Here is a 22,258-nt window from a genome sequence, read left to right as displayed (position 1 = left end):
TTGATTAAAAAGGCTTGTTTTTCTACTAACTTAAGTCAATTGGTAAAATGTGTAACTTCGTTATTTTCAAAAGCGCCCTCAAACAAACTATCAATATTGAGGTTAAACAAATATATATATATTAATTTGGATCTAAACCATGACAACTTTGATCAAAACCATGACGAATTTCTAGACATTTAACTGAACTATAGCAATTGCTTAATCAAACCATATTAATTTTGATATTTTGGTTAACCTGCGTTAATTTCTTAAAAACAAAAACTTCGATGTAGATCGTTTGACTTACAATGTAGATTTAAGCATCTTATTTGCTTTATATTTGCTTATTTGAAAAGAACTGAGGCAATCGTTCTGGGTAGTAACCTTACTTAACCATGACCAACATAACCAACGTATGATAAAACCACTGTACCAAACGGTCCTCGATATGACGACGTAACTACCCGTAATGTTTGTTAGAAAAAATCCCGCAGTATTTGACATAATGCACGAGTACATGCTTATAGAAAACGGTTAGTTTATGTAATATAAAAAAAGCTGCATTATACCCATTTCCCTTTGTAAGATACAACGCCGGTTTTTACCAATAAGCAATTTGTATTCTTCATCAATATAACTGTGTGTTACTGTGTGTACACATAGTAACACCATTTAAAGGCTAACTCATTCCAATGTATTTCCAAAAATCAAAAACAGTTATTATATGTAGCAACATCCTTTAAGACAATCCAAAAGACATTTTGCGAGTCAGTGGTCTATAGTAATCAGGTTGTCTCTAGATCACAAACTCGTGTACGGGCGTTTTCTTGTAGAATCGATACTCGGAATCGTTTGTTGTAAAAATAGTTGTGAATAAAATTGAATTTGTAGCTTAGAAGTCAAGGTCAGTAACGTTTTTCATAGCTGCATACTCTTTTTGAAATGTTCGTTGTGTAAAGGGGACGACAGTTTGGTTTGGAAAGGGGTGGTGATAGGATGAAAATGGATTTTCTTCCAAACAATATGCAGGAAATAATTATGTATGTAAGTGAAGATATTAAATATTCAATAATAGTTGACGTCCACTGCGTTTGAATGTAAGTAAATTGCATCGTGGTAATTGTAAAATACTAGTTTTCTAAAAAACTGCACAGGTTAAAGCCTCCCTAAAAAGCTGCACAAGGAATAGCTTTCATAAAAAGCTGCACAAAGAATACCTTTCATAAAAAGCTGCACAAGGAATAGCATTCCCTTCAATAGGAGCCGAGAAAACTTTGGCGAAAATTTTCCTTGTACAATAAGTGTTGTAAAATTTTAAACTATCGGCAAACAAGAAGTGGCTAAATGGCAGATGCAAAAATTGCTTACTCGCTACAAAGCAACATTATCAAGCAGCAAACTAAATATTGACTAATTCCCTTCATTATGAATCGGAAAAACTTTGACGTAAATTTTACTAGTACAATGAGTGTTGTAAAATTGAAAACTATCGGCAAACAGGAAGTGGCGACATGGCAGATGTAAAAATTGCTTATTCGCTACAACTCATCATTATAAAGCTGCAGACCAAATATTAAATCATTCCCTTTCACAGAAGCCAAGAAATCTTTAGTTTTCTTTTTTTCTTTCGGATGGACGGACGGAGTCAAGCGGTTACTAGATCGGCTTCCTTCTACGGCGACGCAGGTACAAAAAAATCCAAATACTATAAGAACAACAAAAAATTAGGAGATTGTCTTCATCGTAGCAATTTTTATGATTTAAGTTTTTTTTTGTTGTAGACCACGAATATTTACCATGATGATTTTGTTTGTATATTAAAACAAATAAAATTGAGAATGGAAACGGGGAATGCGTCAAAGAAAAAACAACCTGACCAAAGTGCAAAAAACAGCCCAAGGCTACCAATGGGTCTTCAACACAGCGAGATAAATCTCGCACCCGGAGGAGGGCTTCATGCCCCGAATACTTGTTCAGTTTCATCTTAAATATATTGTTAAACCAACAGCATACAGTCTTTTTAATTTAGGGCAAACATTTCCGAAAATCAATTTATGACAAAAACATAATAAAAAATAACTTGTGACAGTGAAATATTTTCCCTTGTCATTTCAAATAACATTTTGTTGCTTGAATCTAAAGCATTAGGGTAAACGAGACTTTTGTATAAAACCTTAAAGAACTCTTTTTCAGACATGAATCAGGATAAAATAAATTAAAGCGAAAGGAACACAAAAGCTGACATTTCCATGTAGAACACAATCTAAGCCTACCCAAACGAAAGTCCTTCCTCTACACTAGAGGTTGCACTAACTTCTATATTAACAAAAAATTCTGCTCATGTTAAATATATGATGAAATAAGGCAAGCTTTTTGAAAGCTAATACTTACTTTTGACCTGAAATGGATTGCACAGACGAAAGATGATTTCACACAAATAAACACTAAATTTACATTGTGACACATTTACTTTTGAATTATTTATCTTATGGGTAGTAATCTATATCGGTCAGAAAATACAGATTTTTTGGGGTTCTAGACAACATACATCATTATATACTTTTGTCGATATTAATTCATCAGTGATGAATTATTGCCAACAAGTTTTTATATCGTTTTTTTTTGGAAATGAAGTGTGTTGTCCATCAAGTAGCAGTTGATTTCATCCTTCTTATATTGAAACTAAATTATCCTCACTTATAAGAATTCAAACTAAGTATTTTTGGTTCCGAGATTTAAACAAATGCAATTGTTACATGGATGAAGTTTGTAGAGAATGGCTCAATTTTAGTAGTAAAAATATTCAATTAAACTCTATCTATGTATATTTCCACGTTTGATTTAGCAGACATGTGACAGAGTTGTAAAGTCACAACTGGAGATTTAGAAAAATAGTCTAATTCAATAATACTTTCTTCTCCAAATACAAAACGGTTAACTATGTTTGAAATGTCAGCCCTTATAGCATGTATAGTATTTCCAGAAAACGGAAGTGAAGCATGCATCGAGTTCATCGACAGAGTGATTATATATGGACACTCGAATTCCATGTTTTCACTTTCCCAACTTTGGAGTTTTTCTTTTTCAACTACTTCCAATATATAGATCTTTTCTCAAAATGTATAAACATATTTCAAAAGTAATTATTGGGAATTTGGACAATAGACAGACTAGAATTAAGAAATATGCCTTAAAGTAATAAATGGTTTATTACTTTTAAATAATTAGCGTTATTAAATTTTCTTGATTTCTTCTTAGTTTTTAATGGCAGATATTGATTGTTTCCTGTTAAATTTATAATTATTCACAATTTTTATATAGATTAAGAACGATTTAGATCTAAACATTGGGTAGAAACATACCAATTGTTGAGAACTGTATGGTACACTTTAGACATCCTTTCAACTATTTGATTTGACTTTCGATTATTACCTTGTATATAAATGTTATTAAAATCATAAGTTTTTGTTTCTTTTAAGCAGATACAGTCTTAACATTTAATAAGTTCGTGAAATAGACTTTAGATCTGACAGACAGATACGTACCATAAACATACTTATAAATACAACAAGCCAAAGTCTGAGCTTATTTCGCTATATGATATAAAAACAAGATTGACGAATTAAGGTAATTTATTCAAAATCATAAAATGCAAATAAAATACAATTTGCAAATAAACATTTAACATAAAAGTTCATGATTAATATGCAATTATAATTCATAATCAATACGAAATTACATCAACTAAAATCATATCAATTGAAAAAATGACAAAGAATAGAAAAGGTGGAGAAAAATCTGCTTCACTAAAAACATATATACATATATACAATAACTTCTAAGGGTAATACAAAATAATTTTAGTTTAGACGCCATCTGATTAACCATCGAGGTGACCTCCGAAGACTGCCGACGATCATTCAACCCGATATAAACATAAACATAGATATACATAGATAGCGAACTCGTGCAATTGGAATTTTATAGGTCTGTGTTTGATTTCATGTTATTGGTTTTGAAAATATGTTAATAATCGTTTTTACATGTATAAGAATGAGTTTTTGTAGATCGAATCAGTCAACCAAATGGTTTACCCTTGTTTCACTTCCAATGTTGACATTCTTTTCTTTCTAATAGCTGAACACGCCTAGTTCATGCGTAACCCATCTCTAGCTAAGGCGTTCAATTGAAGTTCACATGAGTACGGATTAAATGAGGTCAAATTATTCACTGGCCAGTGAATAATTCATTAGTGATATTTCTTTGCTTATTTTGACAAAACTGAACTAAACTGCCTGCTAAAACCGAATTATTATATCACTATTTCACTTTAATTAATGATTGAACAAAAACAAATCAGAATTTTTTTTCTATATCTCGTAGCTAATGCCCCTTTAAAATTTTACATCCAGATATATTTCATAAACGCATTCGACTTCTATCTGCCCCTACCTTGAATCACGGAGAGGGGAATTTCTCTAGCTGCAGCAGAAGTCACAGCCCCTTTCCTGAAACTGTTTGCTTTATAGTACCTAGTGTCTAAAGCAATGAACGACAAAGCCGATTTTAAAGAGTTTGTAAAATAAAAGCGTGTTACTAGTGCTCCAGACTTAAATAGGAACAAAGATCCATTTGTATGACCAAACTGTAACAATTATGTAAGGACAGCTGTAATTGCACACGCCATATTTTCTGCACAAATCGGGATATAAATGGTTTTAGGATGCAGATCACTTTGTTTATAATATGTCATGGTCAAAGACGTACCTTTCAACGTACTATTTTCGATTTTTTCTGATGGGAACATTGCTATCATTTCATTAGAATCAATTTCGATCTCATCAATGGTTAAAACTGTAGTAGGTAACCGTTTTTTTCATGGTCACTTCAATTCTTACATATCTTCAAAAACGAGTTCAAGGCCTATTCACAAGCAGTACTATTTGCTTTAATGATAAAACAAAATCATCTGACACGATGAAGACCGACACATTTAGGAGACAAGTATCACAATAGTATTGTTCATTCCATGTAAAGCCTATTAAATGATCATCTTTTGGATAGATGGACAATAAACGCAATGCATTTCGACGTTCGTTCGTGACATCAGGGCTTTATGACCTTTTGAACTGACTTTATGACATTTTCTATGTTGACATAAGATACTGAAGTATATTCAGAAGGAATGGACAAATTGACAGAGTTGCCTTTAGGAAACAACAAATCATCATGTATGATATGATATTGACCCAATTCTATCTTCAGTACAAGACGGAACGGGGAAAAAATTTAAATGAGGAAAGGGGGGCGAATAAACCACACTTTCTTAATTTCCTTTTCTATTTTTTCCCTGACAATTTCAGATTGATTCAAAGCACTCTGATGATTCTTACATGTCAGAAACGATATTTTGACACCAGTAGTAGCACCTAACCTTAAGCCTACTGAAAATCCTTATATTAAAAATTCTTCTAGTTCCGGAATATAAAACTGTAAGTATGTACCAAAAAAATTCATTTTATCTGGAGTTGGAAAATTAGTTTTTATTAAATACTGTACCTGATGATCGTTTATTACGATCTCTGTAGCATGTTTCTGTCCTAAGTGAGCACATTGGTGTTTAAGGTTTGCACATTTTGGAAGCACACACACCACTTTCGCAGTATTTTCAACACAATCCTTTTGTGTATTTGCTTGGTTTCTGTTCGACCTGCTATTTTTCGAATCAACTGATAATGTTGAGGCTTGTTGCTTGAATGTTTTATGGCCGTACCCAATCGGTATAACTCATCGTGTAATATGGCCCAATCTGACCTATGAACTACTCCTAGCATTCTTTATTCTTCTTAATAAAACTATACTCCTGAAATCCACTCTCATAACCAAGTATTCTCATATCATTGCCATATTTGATTAGATCTAACATCAAATTTGTGTACTAAGTCAGATGAATGCATAACAATATATCAAATAAATCATTTCACTGGTACATGTTTGAAATTGTGTTTGGTTTTGAATTAGAGGTTGTCATTAATTTGATACTAGCGGTAATGTCATGTATTTCTTTATTTGATTGAGTTTGTGGCAGTTAAGAAGTAAAATCTACATATTCATTATTCAAAATGGAATTTCCCAATTTTTCGTTTACATGACATGCCAAATACAATGAATTCTTAATTAGCGTTAGTTAACAGAGCTAAAAGTCACAGGAACAGTACACATGTACAACCCCTCTGTGCATTTGCGTTACAATTCTCGGGTTTAGGTAACTGTCTACTGTCTGTTGGAAATATGCTGGTATGAACTGGTTATACGGCATTGTTCATGACACCTGATGTGAAAGATGGCAATGGTGGAATACACGAGATTGGGTGACTAATTACAGAAGCGCTTGCTTGTGTTTGCTGTCCTATTGGTTTTATTAAATTATCTTCAACATTTAACATATATATGTAAGAAGATGTGGTACGAGTGCCAATGAGACAACTCTCCATCCAAGTCACAATTTGTAAAAGTAAACCATTATGGGTCAAAGTACGGCATTCAACACGGAGCCTTGGCTTACACCGAACAGCAAGCTATAAAGGGCCCCAAAAATGACTAGTGTAAAACCATTCAAATCACTTCGTCAGTGTTTTATCCTTCGGTTTCAAACAAACCATTAAATTCCAAACTGCAGTTTGATAATGGGACTGGGTAGTATGTCATTTTATAACTTTGCGTCATTAAAGACTGTCTTTATTTCTTGTCGTCTAAGCTCCGAAGTGTAATCTGTAAGATCACGTGTTGCTAAGTCTTATCGGGTGGACAATTCAACTATCTTTACGTCTTTAATATTGTTCTCGTGATTTAGCTCAAAATCGTCCATGGCGTCGCTAATTCCTTTTAGATTGTTATTAGCATGAGTCTTAATTTGTTTTAGCTTCTCTTTTTAGATCGGTATTCTCCTTTCTTAAATGAGACATTTGTTCATCACTCGCATCACATCTGCTTTTGAAGTTTTTAATTGTATATTCGACGTCAACAACTCTCGTATTCATTTCAACTACTTTTGATACTAGATTTGTCAAAGTTCGATTCATTAAAGTTATTTGTAACATTCTCTCCTCAATACATGCACTCTCATTCACTTTGTTGCGTTTGGGTTGACCCGTATAGGACATCTCTTCTGTTTGTATTCAATATTTTGGCGGTATTTACATTTTTCATTTATTTGACACATTTGTAAAGAGTCCCAAATTGTTTAAGACGTCCCTTTCCTAACTCAAATAAGTTTTTACAGTCCCCTTAATAGATGCTCTACATATTGGACATTTTCTAAGCGCAGGCGCACAGTTTTCACAGCAAGCAAGATGACCACAAGGTAGAAATGCAATAGATATTTGTTCCTCTAGACATATCTTGCATGTTTGAAGATCTCTCAGATTCTGATTTTCTTCTTTCAAACTTCTGGCTGATGCTAAAATAAGACAATGTAAATCGTTTTTTTTCCCCAGAAATAGTGTATTATCATTTATACAAGTTTTGGACAAAAACCACAAAAAGATTGGTTAAATAATACTGGCACTGAAAAATATCTTCAAAATTGAAAGACATACAATTGAACATATTTTACAGTTTATGGGTTTTTGTCTTATGGACTACTATGTAATAGTCCAAAGAATTATTCAGAATAGAATAATCAATATCCAATTTAATGCATGTACTAACTAAGTAAACACTATTCTTATAAATTATGTAATAAACACCAACTGAATATATATTATTACAAAGTTAAACTATATAACAAAAAGTAAAATAACAAAAATACCGAACTCCAAGGGAAATTCAAAACGGAAAGTCCTTTATGACATGGCAAAATCAAAAGCTCAAACACATCTAACGAATGGAAAACAACTGTCATATTCCTGACTTGGTACAGACATTTCCTTATGTAGAAAATGGTGGATTAAACCTGGTTTTATAGCTAGCTAAACAGTATTTTGTTATCGTTAAGAAAACACACCAACAAAGGCGTGTTGGTTAGAATTCACAGATGCGCCTGACTGTCCGTTTTAACGTTTTGCTGCTGAGATTGTAAGTCGGAAGGATGTTTCGCTTTGCAGTTCCACCACAATACGTTAGTTTTACTTTACACAGCTGGCAATTAACAGGTTTTATGTCAACACTTCGTTTAAAGAATTTCAAATGGAAGATAAATTGTGAGGTATTTAAAGGACAATGTGCAAAAACATACGAAACGCATTTTAGCTATGATTACTATATAAATCTCAGAGTGGCGTTTTTAAGAAAATCAATCTTATAACAAGAAGAAGACAATGTGATAACAGGAAAACAAATAGTCGATTATCATTTTCGTATTGGATACTTGATACTACCGAGCAATACTCGAGTACCCGTTGACATAAAATTGAGAATGGAAATGAGGAATGTGTCAAAGAGACAACAACCCGACCATAGAACAGACAACAGCAGAAGGTCACCAACAGGTCTTCTAGTTTAAAGCAATAATTCGTTTATTAAAGGCAAACTACCAGAAGAAAAACATGTATTCCTCACTATGAAAATGTGATTTACATCTCAGATCTGAATCAACTATAGATTGATAAATATATTTACTTTCTTGGAAGTGTCGTGAAAAATTTTCCTCTGAACTGAGTGTGGCCCCTGAAGTGGCATACCCATTTTCTGTTTCATTTCTCTCTATTTGGAATATGGCTTCAATAAGTTCTGTTGCATTAATCTCTGCAAAGTAACATATGTTGTATCATACATATGGTTATTTTTAACTTGTGTTATTGAATAATTCAATTTGCTATTTTGTGATCAAGTATTGCCAAAGCCTCAGTTCTAGTGTTTGCTGTTAGACTGGGTGTATTTATGCATTTGTTTTCTCTTCTAGATTGTCTAGTTATTGTATAGACATTGTAAAGTTCCTGTTGATGCTGTGTGCTAAAGACTCCTTAACTCTTTACTGCTCTCCAGGTATGTTCCTATTTTTTCCAACGCTGAAACGTTTCTGCTAGCAGTTAATATGTATGATTTTTTAGCTGTTTTTGTCGCTGTTATTAAGTTTTGCGTGTGGTATGATGGAGGGTGAATTACTGCATGTTTTCGGTCTTGTCTCGTTTTTAATTTCATTTAATACAGTCCCGTTTTGTTTATTGTAGCAGCAAATGCATGTTATTTACAATCAAAACAAAGATGTCATATCTCATGAATACCTGTCTGCCCTGCTATTTGCAGTAAATCGTAAGCTTTCTTTACCAAACATTTTTCAAATCCTATTTCTAAGACCAACTTGATAGCTGAGTGACTGTTGAAATCAGTATTCTTTGTTACAGAATGTATGGTGTCACTTGTCAAATCTAGATGTCGATCGTTTTCATCCTAGAAGTAGATAGAATTTAGTACTTTTTTGTAATTGAAAATGCGTTAAACATTCGTACATGTGAATGATTCGTAACTAAATACATTGATTTTTATTAAGATTACTTCAACCAGAACCTGATCTCTAATATTCCTGTACATGTACATAGCAGAAATAAATTGAAAACAAAACAGCATATGAAATCAACATTGAGACAACATTGGTACAGTAATTTCATTTCTAGAGTGATTTTGTCAAATTCGCAGTTTTAACAAATATGGTACACGCAAATGGTTTCATAAGACATTACCAAGTAAATAGAGTATGTTCCACCTTGTAATTATTCCAATGTTGTATGTTAAGTATTGTTTCATTGGTAAGCGCCATAACAACAACAAGTTTATACGTGTATAAACCCGTTTTTGATAACATCACGAATACGAATTCCTACATAAGTGAAATAATTCTGTAAGTATTAGATAATTAACATGTTTGATCTGTGAAATTATTGTCATTGCAATTAATGGAAATAAGAAGAAAAAATATTATTTTCACACCTTTTATTATCTTTTCAAATTTCAAATCAATTTGTAAAATCGGTCGTTCCATCAAAAACTTAAGTCAGTTTGTGACCGAGTAAGCTGGGTTTCCACTCAAATAAATTCTTGAAAACTAACCTTTATTACTATGATAAACTTACAGTGATTGCAATGAGTAAATTTCTGTTCATTTGAATATTTTTAAAGTCATCTCCTTTGCACTGTCGCACAAAAGGACAGTCTGGATACCAGTGGGCATGTTCTATCCAGGGCTGGTCATCTGGTTCCCAGTTTTTTAATCCACCTCCACAGAAATAGCACCGACAAATATCTGCTGCATCTATCGTAAATCAAAAAAACATTTATATGATGGGTTGCAAAACAGCTTAGTTGACGACATCGAATGACGTATTAAAGTTGTTTAAATGCTAAGTTAATCGCAATTTTCATTGACTATCGACAACAGTGACCTTTCGCGTGAGAAGGCTAAACGTGGCTTTTCGAAGAAGGGCTGAACCAGTCAAAAACACGTTCCCAGCCATTGGTGGTTATTTTGCCCATGTGTTGTAGGATGTCAAAATATACCTTGTTTAGAAAAAATTGCAAATTTTAAGCTTAAGCTCATTTTTAGCTAAATCGTTTTTTTTTATTTCGAGCATACCCGAGAAAAAAAAATATATAAGAAATGTATATTGCATCCATGATTATTTATGCGTTTATTATTTCACACATTTGAGACGGATCTAGGTATTTCAGTCAACGGGTTGAATTAAAAAGAAAAATATTAGACGTTTTTTTACTATTGCTTTAAAATTACATTTTACCTGTGAAGAAGAACCCCGCTGAGGCCATTTCTTCCGGAGACTGTGTCAGATGTATCGGCCAATTTCTAAATGAATCGAGCCGTGCTGATCTGTTTATGTAATCTGGATACTTAGGTTTATCGTGCTCTTCAGAAACTGGTGGCATAAGTAAGATATAACAAATATGAAAACAATATCTACGTTTTAAAATGATTTTTAATTATCAGAGACACTGTTGTATTTTTTTAACTGACGCCCGTAACTGCTGAGAAAGTAGACGAAAAATATGGCAAACATAATTTTCTTTAAATTTGTAAAAATAAGAAACCAGCATTTTGGATTTTTTTTGTGTCTAGCGGCGTCCATCGTATATCTTAATCGGAAACAAAACTTGATAAAGTTTGTTGCGTAGAGGTATTAAATTAGTGATGAAGTAAATGGTTCTAAAATAAAGATGATTTTGGTAACTGTAAAAAATCATATCCGTAACTGAGATTACACGCATGTTTGTCATGCTTGGGAAGGAGCTGAATTTTTTACTGTTTAATCAATAGAAAATCAAAAATTAGACGAACTGCTCTACTTTTTCTATTTTTTTTTTATAAGACATATTTACAATAGAAGTTTTAAAAAACTACAAGTAATACCTGCCAAGCAAAAGATTCACTGATCTTTAAGAAAATTATGTAATACTTTTATCAAAAGCTATAATTTGTGCCTTATTTTTTTAAAGACGAAAATGTAGTCGCTATTCATTTGTTTTGGAAAACCTTCAGATATAAACATTCTAAACAGGCACTTTTGTAAAATTTTTAATTCGACTTGCATTTTGATAATTTAAGTGCAGGTTTTGACTGTAAAATAGTAAAATATGTATACCTTGACGTTTAGGATCGATATTACTGAATTGTAGCAAGACATTGACTTGTTTCATCCGTCTTCATAGATTTTGTGCGGAACATCCATATTTTTTTCTTTTCATTTCAAAACCGAGAATATATGGGTTGACTATGAAAGAGTTATCTGTTTTCCTGTACAGATCTCTTTTTTCCAGTTTGAACAACAAAGCATGTAACAATATCAACCACTAACTTTAATTACATGTCATACACAAATATAAAGGGAATACCTCCTGAATTACAGAGTTGTTTTTTTAATGAAAATATGATTTTTTTTTTTTCACACAGCTATAAAATATAGGAGCTACAAATGTCGATGCTTATTTTCTACTGTAGAATTTCAAACCAATGTCTTGCAATAACATTTTAAATTTATTTTTTGCAACATCATGATATAAACTACATTTTAAGGTGGTATGGGAGTCTTTTACCATCTTGGATTGTAAAATAGTATATTAGGTCTAGATTTTCAACCAAGTCATCAAACGATGCAGGAATTTACTAAATTAAATAATAATTTTCACTTACATGACCAAAAGTGTGTGTTTTTATCTTATAATTACTAATATGTTAGAAAGATAAAATATTTTTGCTCATTCTAATACTTTTTAACTTCGGGTATAAACATGATAAAGGGGAGGTAACTAAGAAATTGTAAAATGTATGTGGGAATCTACAGGAAATGTTTTAATTTTATGTAACATCAGCACAAAACGTAAATAATTAAAACTAAATAAAAAATGCGAAATCAGTTTTAATACCGTATAACGAAAAAAAAAGTCAAAAATTGTATTTTATCTCGAAGGCAAAATTATGTCCACCTAAATAAAACATTCAAGGTTTATCCAAAATTGTAGTTTGGAAAATTAAAGCGTAATTTAGAAGATTTAGATATTTAATTCAAGTTTTATCTATCTAAACTCTAATCATATATGCATAATCTTCTCTTTGGTAAATAATTTGGATTTTTGTTAAAGTGTGTTTTAGTTAAATCGTTTTAAGATAAATTAATGTGAATTAGAAACTGTTAGAGTCAATATTTGGCAATGCTTTGAATACATGGAAACCGCGGGGAAAAGATTATCTCATTTCACAGGTGTTTTTTTTAATCAAATATAATGTCATATGGGTGACTGTATTTTTAAGAACAACTTAGATCCTCAACATCAAAGGTATTGCTATCCCTAAAAGAAAATATATTAAAATTACTATAATAAATTATTACTTTATATATGTAAAAATGGTATTTCACCCTTTTTGTTTAGGTTGGAAAACAAGGGAAACCTAGTTTGTGTTAATAGTATACCTGGTGAAGTTGTTTTTGTATAATTAGATGGACCTTCCCTTCGTCGATTTTCTCTATCTGAAATATTTGAAATTTGTCCATCTTCTCTAGGTTGTAAGTCTTGTATAATTTGCCTGACAAAACTATTTATCTCTTCCGTCGTTAAGTCTAAAAAATAATTGTTGTGTATATTTCATCATTATTCACGATAATATTAGCACAATCTGTAAAAATCCTTGCCAGTTGTTTCTATATGTTTTGATTGCAATCTGTGCACAGTTACTATTTTGAAAAATAAGAATCCTCAACGTATTTTTAATGTGCGAGTTTATTTTGTTAAATCTGTGAAAAATATTAAATAATTTACAGCTTTCTGTTGTTTTTTTTTGCCCGAATTCCTATACCCTTTGGCCTGCATATTATGCAAAGTTATGAAAATATTGAAATACGAAAAGTTTACCTTTTGTCAATAAATAATCAATCTTTTTATTTTAAGATATGTAGTATTATTGTCAATGAGACAACTGTCCACCTGATTCAAAATGAAGCGGAAGTAAGCAATTATAGGCCTTCAACAATGAGAAAAACTCATAACGTATAGTCGGCTTTACAAGGATTTCGACATGCAAAATGTGAAACTATTTAAAAGAGAAAACCAACGGCCTAGTTTATAATTGCGGTGTCACATGTAGATTGTCCAATCGTCTTATCGTTTTTATAATTAGACATCTCAATTGTCCGTAAGCTCTTATTTACTTTGCGTCCACATGGTCGATAGTGCAATGATCTGTTGTCTTGGTTGAATGGCAAACCAGCTTAGAAAGTAACAGTTCATTTAAAAAATGGGTTTAGAAAAATTTAGATTACATAATTCTGGTTCGCAACACTTTTTTGATGTTTCCATTTATGACGTAATTCGAGGTATTTAAAGATGTATAAAGCTCCAACAAAACATTTACGTAAAAATTGTATTTTTAACAGCTTTCGTCACTGTCAAACTATCATCAATACCTGCTAGTATTTAAAACATTATAAATCTTTTTATTACTTGAGCGTACGTGTATATTAATAATTTTAATAATATCTTGAATAGAAACCGGTTTCAAATTTTGAAAGACTTCAAAATGTAGACTAAGAGTTCGTCCCGTGTGTATGATTTCGTTGGTTCACTATTTCAACTTTCTATATCTATCAAGAAAATGTTCGATTTAGATTTTCATATAATCTTCTTGTATTCAAAAAAATGTCTTTCAAAAAAATATTTTTTGTTAAATTGTTTTAATGAGTTATGTCAAATATAGAATAATTATATTTTTCAATTAAAGTTTGTATCTTCGAATTTTTAAATTAGCTTTGTATCTTCGAATTTATCAATTTAGCATTGTATCAAACACGACATTTCTATATATAAGATTGGAAAGTTGAAATTTAATCTTTTTTTTTCTAAAATTAGAAGAAAAATATTGAAACTTTTGTTGTTTTTTTAAAGATTTTTAAACTTATGCGACGTTTAAAAAGTTAAACATACTTATCTACAAATCTTCATTAATCTTATTTGGTTTTACCGTTCACTCGAGTACCAGTGGGTTTATAACATTTTTGGTTGTAATATAAATTAATGTACATATCATATAACTTTAAAAGTATAAAAGTTTGAATCCGCGTAGGCTAAAGTAAGTACCTTTAGAGAAATATTGTTTCTCTTTATGTCTATTTCAATGTTTAACTTATAAACAATAGTTTAGCGTTTGTATGGTGCATGTGATATCAATAAAAGTCGGATGTTATAGTTTAAAAATTTTCTATTCAATGAATTAAGTTGTGTAATAGAAAAACTCATCATAGATACCAGGATTATAGTTTGTTAAACCAGAAGCGCGATTCACTTACGTAAAAATCACCAGTGGCGCTCGAATCAAAACAGTTCGAAGGCCAAATCAAGGACGAAATTAGAGACCGATGTAGACAAAAAATTCCGAAGTTATGACAAATGCGACAAAATCGATCTATGTATGTGGTAGAAAAACACCAATAGTTTCGAATACTGCAAAATGCATCAAGAGCAAATTTACAGATAATTACCGAATCATTGATATGTCATGTCATATAGATGTTATCAATGTTAATTTGCATTACAGTGGCTATAAACCATGTGATACTTGTAAAACAGAGATGTATAGCTTAGTTTTAGGACGCCATGTTTGCTGAAGAACCGATGGTGCTTCGTAGCACGCTGTTTGAAACAAGACTTTCTTGCCACTTGATGTTGACAACATCAGTGACTATTTTACATAAACTGCTTACCTAAGTCATAGGCATATCCCCCTGTCTGAAATCGTGAAACATGACCACCAGTAACTACCGCAGAATACTGAACGTTCCCAGAGGAAGCTTAAATTGAAAAGTATAAATGGATTATTTGAGAAATGTTTTATTTGTTAAGCTCACATGCATGTATTCCTTAAACGGCTTCTGTTTGTTTATATGTGTTTATCTACTCAACATTGATAAAAGCATCCTATCTAAATAAGTTATAAGGGATATACAGTATATTTATACAAGTCGAAAACATATAAGATGTTCTATTCATCTCGGACGAAAGTCGAAAAGGTGTCAGGTGCAATTTATTTTAAATCATGGTCAAAGGTCAACAGGAACAACCCTAAAATTTGTAAGTCATATGATACTTGCCTCTATACAGGGAAACCATTCTTGAGAAACATTGTAAGAAAACTAATTACAGATACCAGACTTATGATTTTGTACGCCAGACGCACGTATATTAAATATGTATAAAATGATACGACGATTCTCATTTGAACAGACACTTTAGGTTTTACAAATAATCTTTTACAATGGTAAAATGCTTCAAAACCAAATCAACCGAATCAACATTTCAATCAAACCTGTTCTATTTATTCATCAGCCAGAAAGGAATTCTAATCGCTAAAAGACTGCTGTGAATTAACTCATATCAATACAAACATGCTAGGTTTGGACGTCTGCGATAAAGGTGCAACATTTTTTTTTTAAAAAGCGAAACACAAAATAATTAAAATGCTCCGCTGAGAGCAGCTGGATACGACCGCAAATATCGAACCCTGAATAGTTTGGGCAAGTCTGGACACTACATTCAAGCTTGATACAGCTCTGAATTTGGATTGTGATTTAATATTTGACACAGCATAGGTTTCTGACACTGAATGAATGTGGTCAAAGAACTGAAAATTTGAAATTGGACTTTTACATATTATGGTCCAATATTCAAAATCTAAATACACGGCAAGATTTAGCATATCCAAGTACATCAAGAATTCAATTTATGTGTTTATTGATGGACAAACTTAGCTAAGTTTTTAAAGGGGTTTGCTTCATATTTTTTTATATATAGCATTATACTCTATATTTTGCCCCTTTTCGGCCCTAAAATATGAAAAGGATTGGGCCATGACTCCCAAAATCAATAACAACTTTCCTTTTGAGGTAAGGAGCCTTGTGGTAAAATTGCAAAGCGATCCATTGTCTTAGACACAAATTATTGTCCTGAAGCAAGAAAAATGCTTGTTTTGACCTCTTTTTGGCCCTTAATTACTATAGAGCTAAGGCAATTACTCCCATAATAAATCCCAGCCTTCCTATTGTGGTATGGAACCTTGTGGTAAAATTTAGAGCTCCATACACCTATAATCAAGTTATTTTTCTGTGAACCAGAAAACATATTTGTTTTTTTTTCCCTTTTTGGCCCCTAATTACTAAAATGCTACGATGATTACCACAAAAATCGATTCCAACCTTCCTATTGTGGTATGGAACCTTATGCTAAAATTCAATAGAGATCCATACACTTATGCTTAAGTTATTGTCTGTAAACCAGAAACAATGCTTGTTTTTGGCCCCCTTTTTGGCCCCTAAACAGCTACAACAATATCCCCATAAATCTATCCCAACACTCCTATTGTAGTATGGAACCTTGTGCTAAAATTTCATACAGATTCATACACTTATATTCAAGTTATTGTCTGCGAACCAATTTATTGTCTATAAAACAGTGAAAATCCTTGTGTTTGGACCCTTTTTGGCCCCTAATTACAAAAACGGCTACGACAATACCCCCCAAAATCAGTCCCGAACTTCCTAGTATGGTATGGAACCTTACGCTAAAATTTCATAGAGATCCATACATTAATACTTAAGGTATTGTCTTCGAACCAAATGTGTTGGGATGCCGACGAAGACATCCCCATAAACTTGGAAACTCAACATATACCCCCACGACACTTACTAAAGAGGAAATCCTGGATAATCATAGGTCTGTTCAGGTATTGAACCTTGTGCTTAAACTTCATAGAGATCCATACACGTATACAAATTCTTGTTTTTGTCCCCTTTTAGACCCCTTATTACTAAACTATTACTACGGCAATAATCCTCAAAATAAATCCTAACCTTCCTATTGCGATATGGAACTGTTTGCTAAAATTTCATAGAGATCCATACACTTATACTCAAGTTATTGTCTGTGAACCAGTAAAATGCTTGTTTTTTGTTTGCCCCGTTTTGCCCCTTTTTGGCCCTTAATTACTAAACAGCCACGACAATAACCCACAAAATCAATTTCAACCTTCACATTGTGGTATGGAACCGTGTGCTAAAATTTCAAAGAGATCCATACACTTATACTCAAGTTATTGTCTTTGAACCAAAATGTTTTCTTACGACAAATGTCTTCGACGACGACGCAGACACCGTCATAAGATAATACGAAAGCAAAAGTTTTGCGGTCGTATAAAAACAATAAAAAACACGGTAATATCAATTTAAGTTTTAAAGAAAATATAACTTTTCCTCTCAGGAGTGATATGCCATGAAATTAATCTACACATGAACACTGTATTATATTATTTAAAAATAGTTTAAGGTATTAGGGTCTCCCTTGAATTTTAGTTTTTAACTTGAGAGTAAACAATTCGAGCGCTGGTTTAATAGAAACAAAGAGAATTTCTAATTACAGAATGAACATTTTAGTTGTAGTGTAAGTTTTAACGTAATGTTTGAAGTTAACAGTTCATTCACGGACTGAAAACTCCTGGGTGTAAATGTTTCCTATATCAACATCTCCGTTTCTGATTTAGTTTGAAGCTTTCGTTAGCAATGCTTTTTTCAAATTGTCATTCTCTGCAATGACATCAGATTTTATAAATATATAATATTAGAAGATTTTGGTTTATTTGGCACGTTGCCGTATTTAGCCGTTGCCGAGATTGTTATGAGAGTATCAATATTACGTTTTTCAAAATATTTGACTATTAGTGATTTATTCTACCAATTAAGGTAGTCATTTACTATAATATTCCTTATTCTATTTACATGTGAATATGTGTTCTCAAACGACATCCTGCGAGTACTATAACGTATCATGCTTCTGGTCAAACTAAACGATCCGAGTAAAACTTGAAAATGGATAAAACGGCTCCCAGACGAACGGGATTCAGGGCATTCTGATTCTTACATGATAATATTTCTCTCTGAAAGAATTCACATGTTTTATATATTTCAAAAAATTAAAGCAAAGGCAATGCAATTTTCTTGCATGATTTATATGCTTGTAAATATTTCCAACTATTCTACTAACCAGTTCGTATTCATTGACACGGGGCTTAACGGAATTGTTGTCTTATTTGTTATAATTAATGTTATTCTATATTTACGTGTATTTTTACAATCAGTGTGTGTTTGTAAAATATTCAAAATTTAAATGTCGAAATTTGAATAACATCGTGTTGCACGAGCTTTGGTGGTGGAATCTGTTTCTTTAATGATTTATTGACGATGTGTAGACAAACTATCAATAATCTGCAAAAAGATTTGTCCTTTACATGTGACGTCATTAGGCATGGTTTCCCTTTTCGTGACGTCACAATAGAAATTTCAGAAGAAAACAAGAAAATTTAACGTCATAATTAAATTTTGACCAATACAGAACTGACATCAAACAAAAAACAAAGCCATTATATTTATAAAAAGGTAATAAAACGGTCGGGGAAAAGTATAAATCGAGTAAGAATTAATTAGAGAAATATAGATTCTACCACTGCATCGAATGTGATACGATATTTATCCACTCGAGACAGTTAAATTTCAAATATAAAACGCGAGGCTCGCCGAGCGTTTTAAATATTTAAAATTTAACTGTCGAGAGTGGATAAATATCGTATTACACGAGATTTGGTGGTGGAATCTGTTTCTCTAATGATTTTCAAACAATATGCAGGCAAACTTAGTCCTTCTTTTGAATGATCTGCAAAAAGATGTGTTCTTTCTATGTGACGTCATCAGGCATGGTCGCCTTTTTTCATGCCGTCACAATAAGAAATTCAGAGGAAAGCAAGAAAATTCGACGTCATAATCGGATTTTAACCAATGAAGAACTGAGATCAAACGAACCACACGTTGATTAAAATTTTTTTATACAATGGGTGCAGAAAGGGATAAATTGACGAAGAATTAGAGAAATATACTTACAAGTCAAGAAAGCTGGAGATCGGCGTTGAAGTATAACTCGTTCATCAGCATGTATTGGAATATTGTGAGTGTTGACTCTGTCAGTCAAAAAGGGACAATCTGGTTTCAATCTTCTGTGAATATCCTCTGGATCATCTGCCGCTGTCCATGAATCATATGAAAATCCACAAAAAGCACACGTACATATATATTTGCGATAATCGCCAGTATAATAAAATCCAGCTTTAGCTAATTTTAATCTCCATGCGTTTAATTTTCTTGGCGCTGATTTGAATGTCTCTAATCTAGCCAATTCAAAGATCATTCTTTGTTCATAGCTCAGTAAATTATGTATTCGAAAGTAAAGGTTAAATGTAGGCCGAATTTGGATACAGACTGACTGCGATTTGCCTTTTTTGAATTTTGTGTACATATCAAAAATCAGAATTCTACCATCTTTGTCCACGTGACGTTCAGTCATGAATACAAACATCCAATATTTAACGCCCATTTTTATGAGGGAATATATTTTTAAAAGAAAACAAAGGAAAATAAAGTAGTCTAATGCGCTGATGTATGCCATGACAGATCTTACAATTAATAAAATCCAATAAATATCTGAAAAATATATTAAAATCATCAAAGCAAAGCAAAAATACATCGGTTATATATAATTAGTATAATGACGATGTTCCCATGTCTGATTGATTTCATGTCATTAATTACAAAACTGCAAGTGATCGTTTTATCTGTATAAGAATGTTTTTTTTTTCTGGATCAAATCAGTCAACAAAATGATTCTACCTAGTGCCGCCCGCTTTTCAATTTTGACATCCCTTATTTTTAATGACGGAACTTGATGAGCACATGTGCGACCATTTCGAAAAAGGAGTTCAAATTAAAAGTTGCATGCATACGGACTCAAATATCAATCAAATGATTGTTATGCAAGACTAAATATATAAGAATGATTTTCAACTTATTTTTACAAAACTTAACCAAACTAGTGTATATAGCGAATAACTATTTCAATATGATGTTGTTGTAAATGTGCGAAACAATAAAAATCATACTTTAACATGTCTAATGCTTTGCCTAAATCGTAGCAAATGTCTTTTAAAAGGAAGGATGTTAATTACCTCCCTTGAAATTAATTTTTGAAGAAGTCATTTCGCTATCTTTGTTAAAACCGATGATTAGTTTTGATTGAATTCGAAACAAAATTAAGATTAGATATTCGCATATGATGAGGGTCTTCTTGCCAGTTATCCTGATGTTCTGCTGGTGAAATAGATATACTTCCTACATGATGTGTTGATTACCATATGAGTACCAATGATTGTTATTGATATAACTGCAATGAAATGGTTGGACAATTTTTAATCTTAATTTTGAGATATCAATTCCCTTCAGTAATACATATATCATCTCTTAGTAATCTAAGCATTAGCTTATATAATACACTACTTACTTTAATTGTTGTCATTTTACCGGAGGAAATCAACAACTCATAAATATGGCCGCCGATAAAACAATATACCTATCTTCAATCAGATATAGGGAGATAATCGAAACATTTCCTTTTTTCTATATATTTTGTTAAATTCATCATCTTCAAACAAGCTTCATACCAATCTCCTTATTTTATATTCATAAAATTGTTCTCAAATATGTTTAAACACGAAAACTTTCGAGCTGTTGACATTGTCAAAATTCCTTGTAATATAGTGTGTCATTATCTATTATTACATAAAGGTAAAAACCAATAATCACAAATTGGGACGTTTTTTTCAATGAAAAGTACACATCTATAAATAAACATTTCAACTACTACCCAGGCATGTGTGGCAAAACAAACTATATAAGGCACCCTGAAAAGTCGGATTGCGGTTGATATTATCTAACCATAAATAACATAATTTTACTACAAAATATTTGTTAAACATAAAATCCTTATTTAAGCAAATAAACCGAAATTACATCATGTAATCTATACCATTGATATTTAAATTGATATTGAAATCCACCCAGTTCACACCTATATATATTCATATAATATAATATTTATATATTCAATATAATACCACTAGCCTTATAAAAGCTGTCAACGAATTAGAGAACAGAGGTAAAGTCTTATGCATGTTATATAGGACAAGTAAATTTTACTGTGGTATTGATTCCTATGAAGAAAATGTAGATTGTGACCAGCAGAGGACAATCAAGTTATTGTGATATCCAAATGGACAGAGTGAATTCAGTAACCATAAAAGTTCCCATAAGCCTTAATGGGCTATTGATCGAAGCTATGTTGGATACAGGCGCTGAAATTACAGTTTTACATAGCAATACATATTTTGGAATTTCAGAGGAAAATCATGATTTTTCTTGGGAAATGTATGTTGCCTGCCCTACTAATTGCTAAATATAATAGTGTTCTCCGTGGGTAAGATATTGTAGATGAGATGAATATTAAAATATGACTTACAGACTACCAAAAACGGCAACGATCAAAAAGTAATAATAGGACTGGTCTTTTTTTTTTACATATAACAATTTTGACGACATGTATTCCTGAAATATTCCTCATCCGGTATACCGAAAAGTAATGTCTAATTACAATATAACAATGTAATAAAATGAAATAAAATGTCGTAATGTTATGATGTTAAAAAGAAATGTTAAACTGGTTCTTCGTTTAGGATGTGACATAATGCGAAAATAAAGTATCAAACAGCAAAACACCATACCGTCCCTTAATGAAATAAAATCAGATTAATTTACCTTCATTAGATAGAATGCAACTAAAACCCCAAAACCTCAAAAATAATCCTCGATCGTTGAAGACTATATGCATAATTTTAGACGCCGTTGTGATTTTA

At 31.9% G+C, this 22,258-nt stretch overlaps 1 protein-coding gene across 3 annotated transcripts; it reads right to left on the bottom strand.

Moving 5' to 3' along the window:
• Window positions 1–3,596: 3,596 nt before the first annotated feature.
• On the bottom strand, window positions 3,597–21,108 carry LOC127718485 (baculoviral IAP repeat-containing protein 3-like). 3 transcript variants are annotated; one of them, XM_052224531.1, is made up of 9 exons: window positions 20,851–21,108; window positions 19,401–19,997; window positions 15,183–15,269; window positions 12,900–13,046; window positions 10,716–10,850; window positions 10,053–10,231; window positions 9,207–9,372; window positions 8,602–8,727; window positions 3,597–7,441 (listed from the first exon to the last, which is right to left on the bottom strand). In XM_052224531.1, exons 2-9 carry the CDS (start codon window positions 19,960–19,962, stop codon window positions 7,242–7,244), a joined length of 1,602 nt encoding a protein of 533 aa, XP_052080491.1. In that variant the 5' UTR covers window positions 19,963–19,997; window positions 20,851–21,108; the 3' UTR covers window positions 3,597–7,241. The 3 variants fall into 3 exon arrangements, with proteins under 3 accessions (XP_052080491.1, XP_052080499.1, XP_052080508.1); XM_052224539.1 differs by lacking the exon at window positions 15,183–15,269; XM_052224548.1 differs by lacking the exons at window positions 12,900–13,046; window positions 15,183–15,269; window positions 19,401–19,997; window positions 20,851–21,108 and having other exon boundaries at window positions 10,716–12,799.
• Window positions 21,109–22,258: the final 1,150 nt, after the last annotated feature.

This window comes from Mytilus californianus, unplaced genomic scaffold, assembly GCF_021869535.1.
Source record: "Mytilus californianus isolate M0D057914Y unplaced genomic scaffold, xbMytCali1.0.p SCAF_1, whole genome shotgun sequence".
Lineage (NCBI taxonomy): Eukaryota > Metazoa > Mollusca > Bivalvia > Mytilida > Mytilidae > Mytilus > Mytilus californianus.
This window is presented reverse-complemented; position numbering and strand designations above follow the sequence as displayed.